Source organism: Zingiber officinale, chromosome 4A, assembly GCF_018446385.1.
Source record: "Zingiber officinale cultivar Zhangliang chromosome 4A, Zo_v1.1, whole genome shotgun sequence".
NCBI lineage: Eukaryota > Viridiplantae > Streptophyta > Magnoliopsida > Zingiberales > Zingiberaceae > Zingiber > Zingiber officinale.
This window is the reverse complement of record NC_055992.1, coordinates 117,597,396-117,608,746: the sequence shown is the minus strand read 5'-3', so window position 1 is coordinate 117,608,746 and position 11,351 is coordinate 117,597,396. Positions and strand designations below refer to the sequence as shown.

Here is an 11,351-nt window from a genome sequence, read left to right as displayed (position 1 = left end):
CTCTGACCCCAAAGCCATCTCCCGGTCGGGAGTAACAGTCTTGGCCTCTAAAGATTGAGAGGCAGTTGATGAGCGACGGCCAGAAGGAAGCGGTGGAGGTGACGCCTGAGTCGCTGGAGTAACCCTCTTCCTCTTGCGTTGGAGCCATAGACGTTTAGCGGGCGGGAGAGATGTGGTTCGCTCTTCCTCGACCTGCTCTACAGTGGCCAGGTCTTCTACAAGAGCCACGTCCAGGGGAAGAGCCGAGGAAGTTTCCTCCTAGGCCGGCGCAGGTGGGGCGAACTGTGAGGCAGAGGGGGAAGATTGCGAGGCAGAAGGGATAGACCGGGAAGAAGCCACTAAGCCCTGCTTAAGCTCTGCACTTAAAGCTTTCAAAACGACGAAAGATTGGCGTTTTATATCTGAGGAATAAGCCCGGAGCATGGCAGCTTCTGCAAAGTGAAAGAAAGATACCTCTGTTAGCGAAGAATAGTAAAGAGGAAAACAGGGTCTTACCTAGTGGAGCCCCTATCTCTGCCTGAACTAGGCTGAGCCCGAAAGAATACAAAAAGTCTTCCAAGAGTAGTATAGACAAGTTAACGCTCACTCCTTGAAGTTTTTCTGAAGCGGCGTCGCAAGAAGATTGATGCTGATGTACAGGGAGATTGGAAGGGATGTCAGAGCACCATTGGGTCGGCTCGACCAGGGGTTCAGGTGATCTAACGAAAAAGAAGCGAGATTTCCACCCTTTGTTGGAAGAGGGCATGTCAGAGAAGAACTTATAGCCAAGCTTAGCCTGTACCATAAATACTCCCTGTTCTGAGCGTTTGAAAGAATAAAAATGATGGAAGAGCTGAGCGGTCAGGGGAATTTGGTATATACGACATAGAATGATAGTGCCGCAAACCGCTCTGAAGAAGTTGGGAGCAAATTGAGAAGGGCAGATACCAAAGTAGCAGCTTAGGGAAGAGATAAAGGGAGGTATAGGAAATCGAAGGCCTCCTAAAAGCTAGTCTCTAAAAACGGTCATGAAACCTTCAGGAGGGTTCGCGGGGTGTTCACGAGGTGTAGGAACTCTAAGTTTATAAGCATCACTAAGTCGCAAGTCATACCGAATCACAGACAGGTCATGATCATCTATGTCAAAAATGAAGCACGAATACCAAAGGGTGACCTTACCGTCAGCCATTATCAGAGTGAGGGAGGTTGGAGAAGAGGTCAATCGAGAAGAGGAAGAGCACCAGTCGTGAAGAGTCTAGAAGGGGAAGGGTCGATACACCAGAGACAGCGAAGCAACAGGGAGACGAGGGTAGTAGAAACGCTCAAGGCAACGATGGCGGACTGCCTTTAGGGCTTATAAAGGGAGTTTTCCTAGGGAATATCGAAAAGATGAGTTGAGTATATTTTTGGGTAAAGCGCCCAAAGTCGTCCGATCACATAGTAACATGTGGCAAAAAAGCGATTCGCTCACCCCCAGCGCCCCCACCAACCCGTCCCTAGGCCAACACGGAGGAGGTAAATCACGGGTGGCTACTAGCCATTAGTGCAAATGGCCAAGACATGGGGGAGGTTATGCTCGGTCACGCCGAGTTTCGACCCCAAGACCTCATGTGGCAACACCCCATGTCTTAACCATCGCACCGCCCCGAGGGGACCGATCACAGAGTAACATGCTCTTATGGGAAGTCGTGTACAAAAAAGAGTGGAGTCGACGATGTCATACGACGTAAACAATAAAGGCTTGGGACAGGTGTCAGTCCCCTAGGAAGCGTATTAATGATGGGCGTGATAAGGAAATCATGAGATAAAGCGGGTGTACGGAAACGTTTACCACGCGATCTTCTCGAGAAGCGGCGAAGAAAATTGGCGAGAAGTAAATTCAAATGTTGCAGGGCCACAAGACAGCCTTTGCTTGAGGACTGAGTAAGATTTTAATATCTTTGCCCTCACAATACATCTGATGTGGTATATTTCTTGATTGCAGACGAAGTCGAAGTAATCTCTTCAAGTGATCCTGGTCGGGAAATCACCCCCAGGTCGGCAACATCTATCCTGGTCAGGAAATCACCCCCAGGTCGGCAACATCTATCCTGGTCGGGAAATCACCCCCAGGTCGGCAACATCTACCCTGGTCGGGAAATCACCCCCAGGTCGGCAACATCTAACACCGAACAGGTTTTCATAAGAATTCCCGGTCGGCTGTCCCAGACTCTCGCCCAGTGCGAGTTATAAGTGAGCAAGGCTCTCACGCACAACGACTGTTCAGGTCGGGTCCCAGACTCTCGCCCCAGTGCGAGTTATAAGTGAGCAAGGCTCTCACGCCCAACGACCATTCAGGTCGGGTCCCAGACTCTCGTCCCAGTGTGAGGTATAAGTGAGCAAGGCTCTCACGCCCAACGACCGTTCAGATCGGGTCCCAGACTCTCGCCCCAGTGCGAGTTATAAGTGAGCAAGGCTCTCACGCCCAACGACCGTCTAGGTCGGGTCCTAGACTCTCGCCCCAGTGTAAGTTATAAGTGAGCAAGGCTCTCATGCCCAACAACCGTCCAGGTCGGGTCCCAGACTCTCGCCCCAGTGCGAGTTATAAGTGAGCAAGGTTCTCACGGCCAACGACCGTTCAGGTCAGGTCTCAGACTCTAGCCCCAGTGCGAGTTATAAGTGAGCAAGACTCTCACGCCCAACGACCGTCCAGGTCGGGTCCCAGACTCTCGCCCCAGTGTGAGTTATAAGTGAGCAAGACTCTCACTCCCAACGACCTTCCTGGTCGGGTCCTAAACTCTCGCCCCAGTGCGAGTTATAAGTGAGCAAGGCTCTCACACCCAACGACCTTACCGGTCGGCTGTCCCAGACTCTCGCCCCAGTGCGAGTTATAAGTGAGCAAGGCTCTCACGCCTAACGACCTTATCGGTCTGCTGTCTCAGACTCTCGCCCCAGTGCGAGTTATAAGTGAGCAAGGCTTTCACGCCCAACGACCTTACCGGTCGGCTGTCCCAGACTCTCGCCTCAGTGTGAGTTATAAGTGAGCATGCTCTCATGACCAACGACCTTCTCGGTCGGGGCAATGATTTTCTCGGTCAGTACTCCTTATATTCGCCGACGCAAAATGCAGCAAGCCAAGTTATCGTGTCGGACTGGTCAGTAGGCTGTATTTCAAGGGTTCTTGCTAAATATGAAATCTCGCAGGCACATCCTCAAGCGTCTCATTTGCTTTAGCCAAAGGCTCATATGTTATGAGGTAAAAGGAAGATGGGGTAAGCAAGCTATTTTTATTATTGCTATTTTTGCTAGAAATATTAGACAAATGCAGGTGTTCTATAAAAACATGACGATACCCGAGCAATAGAGTGTGGGGCTACACCATGAGTGGAACGCAGAAAACAGGTTTTATTCCGTTAAATCAGAAGTATATTTTTCAAGGGTTTACAAGACTACCAGAGCCAGAGGCTTGATCCTTTCTAGCCAAATGAGCTTGGACTTTAATTAGATCTTCTTTAATAAGATCGATGGCGCGCTTCAGTTGCCCGATAGTCTCATCTTTGATTCGTCCTTCCTCTTTCAGAAGAGCCACCTCGTCTTCATGCTTCATTTTCAGATAAATAATATAGTGCACCTGACTCTGGAAGTCTGATTGAGCTTTAAGCTTGAGGGCGATTTTTGCTCGGGTTCTGGATTTGGCGGCCAGCCATAGACTTTCCATTTCATGAGTAAGGGACGCTTGAAGATCTCTGCTTGCAGTCATCTCCAGCAAGATTTCTTCTTGTTGAGCCAGTAATTCCGTCAGAGCTGCAATTTGTTGAAGCGAGACTTCTTCCTTCTAAGCCGATAACTCCAGCAGATGGGAAGTTTGCCGAAGTAAAGAAGCAAGTTCGCTAGGCTCTATTGTAGGTTCCATGAAGACAAGATACTATATTAGTAAGCGGATAGCTTGAAGTATTAGATGCCCGGACTTTTTATAAGGGAGGAGAAGGTGAAGGGATTTCCTTGGAATTTGAGTTGACGCTTGGAGAACCGTGTGACATTTATGGGAAAAGAGTACGCTCGGAAGTTGAGAAGTCAGCATACGAGTAGGAGCCCGTTCGTCTCCCAGGACGAAGGGAAACTTTGCAGAATACAGATGGTAGATAGGTCAGGGGAGGATGCGGGAGCCAGGTCAAGTAACACAAGGACTTGGGTCTAGTCAGTCGGATTAGAGCCTCCTTCGACTAGACTTGAGGGGGAGGCTTGTGATACGGCGCAGGTTCGTGGGGGCAGTGAGATGATGTGGCTAGGAGTCAAAACCAGGAAATGGTCAGAAGTCAAGCTGAGGTAGAGGTCAGGGAGGTCAGAAGTCCAGCCTTCGTGGCCGGTCAGAAGTTAAGATGACATGGAGGTCAAGAGGGTCGAAAGTCTAGCTGACGAGGAGGTCAGGGAGGTCAGAAGTCCAACCTCCATGGCCGGTCAGAAGTCAAGTTGACATGGATATCCGAAGTCAAGTTTACATGACCAGGGTCAATGTCTCAGCTGACGAGGCGAGTCGGACAATAGCCAGCCTAAATAGCGATCAAGAATTGGGCCCTTGGGCCAGGCATAGCTGAGAAGAGGGCCCATAGGCCAGATAAAGGTGCAGAAGGAAAGGCCTCGGGCGAAACCCAGAAGGTCGGGAAGTAGACAAATGCAGGACAGGAAACGGACCGGTCGGGCAGGTCGGAACGTGCAAGCCATGGATAACAGTAGACGAAAGCAGGTCGGGAAACAGATCGGTCGGGCAGGTCAGAACGTGCAAGCCATGGATAACAGTAGACGAAAGCAGGTCAGGAAATATACCGGTCGGGCAGGTCGGAACGTGCAAACCATAGATAACAGTAGACAAGTGCAGGACAGGAAACAGACCGATCGGGCAGGTCAGAATGTGCAAGCCATGGATAACAGTAGACGAAAGCAGGTCGGGAAACAGATCGGTCGTGCAGGTCGGAACGTACAAGCCATGGATAATAGTAGACGAAAGCAAGTCGGGAAACAGACTGATCGGGCAGGTCGGAACGTGCAAACCATGGATTACAGTAGACAAATGCAGGTCAGGAAACAGACCGGTCAGGCAGGTCGGAACGTGCAAGCCATGGATAGCAGTGGATCGAAGCATGTCAGGATGCAGACCTAGAGTCCAGGCACTATCGGAAACAAACCGGTCGGGCAGGTCGGAACGTGCAAGCCATGGATAACAGTAGACGAAAGCAGGTTGGGAAATAGACTGGTCGGGCAGGTCAGAACATGTAAACCATGGATAACAGTAGACAAATGCAGGACAGGAAACAGACCGGTCGGGCAGGTCGGAACGTGCAAGCCATGGATAATAGTAGACGAAAGCAGGTCGGGAAACAGATCGGTCGTGCAGGTCGGAACGTACAAGCCATGGATAATAGTAGACAAAAGCAAGTCGGGAAACAGACCGGTCGGGCAGGTCAGAACGTGCAAGCCATGGATTACAGTAGACAAATGCAGGTCAGGAAACAGACCGATAGGGCAGGTTGGAAACGTGCAAGCCATGGATAGCAGTGGATCGAAGCAAGTCAGGATGCAGACCTAGAGTCCAGGCACTATCGGACAAACAAGCCAAGGAATCGTAACTGCTCGTCAGAAAATGTCAGAGAATGTCAGAGAATCATCAGTGTGTCAGGGAATATGCTAACAGTCGGTGCTCATTCCCACTTTGGTTCTGTCGCCAGCTTATCAGGAGAAGCCACGTGTCATTCACCGATAGACAAAACCTGACAATCGACATTCCTTGACACCTGCCAGGTCTCAGAAGCATCAGTTGCAGTATAAAAAGGGATGTTTTATCCCTTATGCAGGTACGCTTACTTGTCATTTCTAACCAGTCTTTACTTTTCGTCCTTTCTCTGTGCTTTCTGGGGAAAAAGTACCTGACTTGAGGGTCGGAGGGCCTGACCCGAGGACTGTTTCCCTGGTTTCTAGTCTTTAACGACTCGTGGGCTCGTCTGAGTGTGCGCAGAGCAGTAGTGTCATCGTCCTGGTCATCTTCCTTCGTCAGTCGCCCGTGCGAACCTTTCAGGGGGGTGCCAGGTAGATCCGACGCTTCAGCGACTTTCTGTCAACTTCCGATACACCAAAACCCGCCTCCATCCGACTCAACTTTCGGACAGGATCATATACTTAAAGTGGGGTGTGAAAGTTAAAACAATAAAATCTGAAGTTTGCATGATGTAATGATATTATCCCATCTTATCATCTATTTGTCAAAAGAAAGAAAACAGTTACTAAAGATCTCAAGTCAATACTCTACCATTAGAACTTCGTCATACTAAATTCTTTCGTCGAAATCAAAAGTCGGGCCATGCCAACATACTTCTCCAAATATCCTCATCTATATATAGCTTACTAACTTACTATTTTATTAAGAATTTTTCTTGTTTACTAATTAATTTTGATGAAGTCCAAAATAAATTATATTAATATTTTTTTCACATTGAAAATAATTTCAAGATTTATTAATAATTTATGTAAATATGTAAAATTCAAGATCCAACTGTGATGTATTATTTGAAATTTATATTATTGATTAGGTTCTCATTGCTTTATTTTTAATTTGGCAGAGTAAATACTATAAAAATTGGTCCTCTAGAAGATCATGTTGTCAACTGTGAGTTAGGCATGTTGAAATTATGGTGCCGGTAGATTTTGACAAATCAACCGGAGACTGTGAATAAACAAATCATAAAGGAGACTTTTAACTTATCATTCAAGGCACTCTGACTTTACTCTCCATGGGAGATTTGACTTCACTCGCCGAATCGCTTGAGTCCTGTAAAAGATGACAAAGATATATCCTATTCATATTTGGGGTCACATAATATAAAAAATTAAATACTAAACGTATTATATAGAAAATATTTAACTTGCCTAATCTTAATTGAAAACTTAATATTTCTTAGTCCAAATTGCAATTGTGGTCAAGACACCTAAAAAATTTCTTATTCCATATCTACTAATTATAAATATTTTATGAAAGTTAAGCAAACCTTTTCTTAATTTTCCAACAGAAAAGCCAATCTATCTTACTTCTATACAAGTGAAGAGGCATATATACATGGTCTCTCCTTCAACTTATGATTCAATCAAGCTACTCTTCCTTAATCATTACTCTATGGCTATCAGTTGTGGTTGCAAGAGCAACTCTAATTCCTCAACGCATGCTACTTTCCTCCTAATCATCTTATTGTTTGTCACTAGAGCATGTTGTGATGATCATCCACATGTGTCCAAGAGGAGCAATTGCTTGGAGAGTGAAAGAAGAGCTTTACTTGCCATCAAGTCTGACTTGTACAATTCCGATCATTGGCTTTCTTCTTGGGCCGGTTACGACTGTTGCAGGTGGAGAGGAGTTGCATGTGATAACACCACCAACCATGTCATAAAGCTTGATCTTCACTACCCACTTGATCAATATGCTTCATTTCCCAACGAAAGTAAGATAAATCCTTCTTTGTTTAAACTGAAGCATTTAAAATACTTGGATTTAAGCTGTAACAACTTTACATCCTCCGTGCCTAGTATGATTTCCTCGCTTATCCATATGGAACATCTTAACCTCTCCAGTGCAGTCTTTAATGGATTAATTCCACAACAATTGGGCAATCTTTCTAACCTACGATCCCTCGACCTTAGATGTTGTAGAAGTACTCAAGTATGGTTAGATGACCTAAATTGGGTCACCCAACTAACTTCTCTAGAATATCTGGACATGAGTTGTGTTGATTTCTCTACAGCAGCAACCAGTTGGCTTCATCAAATTAATTATAATAGCCTAGAACATCTTGTTTTGTCGGGTTGTTGGCTAGAAGATGCAACAGAAGATGACACAAGTATAATGGGACTCAATTCGTCAAGTAATCAGTTAAAAGAAAATGTTTCTGTGAATGTCTATAGGAAGTTGAAGCATTTGAATTTAGCTGGTAATTCTTTAACAAAAATTCCATTTGATATGAGAAGCCTTGTCAACTTGGAATATCTAGACTTGTCATCTAATGAAATCGCTGGAGAGATATCTTTAAGCAAGGGCAACCTTAACCACCTGAAGCATCTAGATATGTCAGGTAATCAAATCAGTGGGGAGATACCTTTGAATCTGTGCAATCATATTCACTTGGAGTATTTAGATTTGCATGATAATCAAGTCACTAAAGAGATACCTGTAAACATGGAAAATCTTATTTATTTGAAGTATCTAGATTTGCATGGCAATCGAATCACTGGAGTCATACCTCACAGCCTGGGCAATCTTATCCACTTGGAGCATCTAGATTTGTCAATTAATCAGATCACTGAAGGCATTCCTCTGAGCCTGGGCAACCTGATCCACTTGAAGTATCTAGATTTTTCGTATAATCAAATCGCTGGAGGGATTCCTCTGAGCCTGGGCAACCTTATACATTTGGAGCATCTAGATTTGTCAAATAATCAAATCACTGGAGACATGTATGTGAGCATGAACAATCTTATCCACTTGGAGTATTTAGATTTATCTTGGAATCATATTACTGGAGAAATACCTTTGAGCATGGGCAACCTCACAAGCTTGTTACATTTGAATGTGTCAGTAAATGAATTTTCGGGATGCATACCAGATGTTTTGGGAAATCTCGTCTATTTGAAGGACTTATTCATGCGTGCTAATAATCTCTCTTGTCAAATACCAGAAAATATTGGCAGACTTCACAGCCTGTTGGATTTTGATGCATCAATAAATAACTTGAAGGGGCAGATACCATTGAGTTTTGGTAATCTTTGCAACTTGGAGACTTTGAATTTATACCGGAATAATATTGGTGGAGAATTAACAAATCTATTTGATGGTTTGTCTAAATGCCCACAAGGATCGAAGTTACAGGCCATATACATTTATGGCAATAAGTTGAGTGGGTCAATCCCTTCTAGTCTTGGGAAATTAGCTCAACTACAATTCCTGGATATCTCATGGAATTCATTACAGGGCAACATGACTGAAGCTCACTTCTCCCAGCTCACTAGCTTACACTATTTGAATACATCTTATAACTCCTTGAATTATATTTTATTAGATGATTGGCTTCCTCCATTCAATGCTCAAAGGATTTATATGAGATATTGTCATTTAAAAGCTAGATTTCCTTCTTGGATTCAAACGCAAACAACTTTGTTTGAACTTGATTTATCTGGAGTTGGACTTTATGGAAATATTCCAGGTTGGTTCTCGGATTTCATTTTGAACAATTCAGGTATTTCTCTCGATGTAAGCTCCAACAATTTCACTGGCCAGTTACCTTCTAGTTTATCTACCATTATGGATCTATCAAATAACTCTTTTGAAGGAACAATTCCATTAAGCTATGCAAATTTTGAACACTCTGAAGTATTAAAGTTGTCTAATAATCGTATCCATGGTAGTTTGCCGGCTTTCTTTTGCAATCTCAGTAATTTAAATGTACTACACCTATCTAACAATTACTTATCAGGTGAAATTCCAAATTGCCATGGATCATATCCAATTAGTTTGAACTCCCTGCACATGAATAGTAACAATTTATCAGGATCATTTCCTTCTTTCTTAAGAAATTGTACTGAATTAGTGAGTCTTGATCTCGGTGGGAATAAATTTTCTAGTGAAATACCAGAATGGGTGGGAAGGAGCTTCCCGTTGCTAAAATTTCTTCGTTTGAGCTCAAACTTATTCCATCATGTTATTCCAAAGAGTATAGGAAATCTTACTTCCCTCCAAGTTTTGGATTTTTCGTCCAACAATTTTATTGGCAGTATACCTTCCACTATCGAAAATTTCAATTTTATGCTCGTGAAACAAAACTACACTTCAAATGGATTATATTATCCTTATTCTCAAGCATGCAAGTACCCTAGTTTTTACTGTTTTAATGGCAACATGGAATATCTCGGCGATGATAATATTCTTATAACTGCAAAAGGGTCAACCAATGAATACACTAAAGCTCTTAGTGCGGTGTCAAGCATAGACCTATCAAACAATGAGCTTTCTGGTGAGATTCCACAAGAGATCACGAGGCTGCATGGATTGTGCTTCCTCAACTTATCCAACAACCATTTATCAGGAAGGATTCCAGAAAATATTGGTGCCATGAAGGAATTGGAGTCTCTTGACTTGTCAATGAATAGTCTCATGGGAGAAATTCCTTCCGACCTATCTTCCTTGAACTTTCTCAGCTCCTTGAATCTCTCCCACAACAATTTATCTGGAAGAATCCCAACAGGTGGTCAGCTTTCTACCTTCAATGACTCGATCTATGCCGGCAATAAGGGCCTTTGTGGTGTGCCGCTTCCAAAGTGTTCTAGTGATGAAGTAAATCATTCACCATCTCAAGAAGAAGATGCAGAAGATGATGAGAAGCTTGAAAGAGTTCTACATTATGTCTTTATTGTTATGGGATATATAGTTGGATTCTGGACATATTTGGGCATTATGTTCATGAAAAAGTCCTCAAAGATTACTCTCTTCCGGTTGGTGGACAAGATGCATAACTGGATGTACGTGCAACTCTCACTGAAGTTTGCAAAGCTGAAATTGAAATGGCAAAGAAAGAGTTCAAGCACTTGAACTTACAAGGAGTGAAGTGGGATCGCTTCCATGTACTTACTCATATTTAGTTGTGGATATTATTGTGAAAGTGTGGTGTGAAAGTTGAAACACTTAAAGGTGAAGCTCGTATCGTGTGGTGATGTTATCCTATGATGTATTCTTTCTCTACCAAAAAAAGGAAAATAGATGTAATGTCATGGTCATTTTGGTAATCAATAATAATCAGGCAACATATTATGTATTATATAGAGTACTTTAGTGTGTCATTAACTAATTTCTTGTTAAGTTTATTTATTTTAGTTCTCACAAGAATCTAAATCTTAATAGCACAAAGTATTAAGCAAAAAAAAAAAAAGAAATCTAACTGAACTTTAAACATAACAGACAGTCAGGCTAGAGATCAAATGGTTGCAGTAAAATTTTTCTAGTAGGACAGAGATCTTTGTAGGTAATCAGTTTCAGGTAATTCTTGGTTCTTTTTATCTTTCTGCTTGAGCTTTTTTCTTCTTCTTCCTTTATATTATGTACATCCAGAGTTGGCATAAGAAGAGCCACTCTTGAAGAGATGCTTGGGCTTTTCCAGGTTCCATCTTGGAAAATGACTACACAATCCTTGTCTGAGCTTGACAACACGTTAAAGCTTATTTTTTTCACAGAATCGCTATAGAAAAATCCCTATGGTTTGTGCAATGCATCATCATAAGCACTTCTGAAGAAGCACTCTGTCTCTATTTGATCTAACGGCGCCATATTCAATTAGAGCTTTATTTGCAGATTTGACAGAAAAGAA

The 11,351-nt window shown here is 43.4% G+C and overlaps 1 protein-coding gene across 1 annotated transcript; it reads left to right on the top strand.

Annotated features, from left to right (window-relative positions):
- The first annotated feature begins 7,843 nt into the window (after positions 1 to 7,843).
- On the top strand, positions 7,844 to 10,579 carry LOC121972682 (receptor like protein 23-like). The gene has a single exon (XM_042524329.1). The coding sequence runs from the start codon at positions 7,844 to 7,846 to the stop codon at positions 10,577 to 10,579; it is 2,736 nt and encodes a 911-aa protein (XP_042380263.1).
- Positions 10,580 to 11,351: the final 772 nt, after the last annotated feature.

What these genes read in the sequence shown, in the direction of transcription:
- LOC121972682 (XM_042524329.1), top strand. Translation starts at nt 7,844, where the DNA reads ATGGGACTCAATTCGTCAAGTAATCAGTTAAAAGAAAATGTTTCTGTG.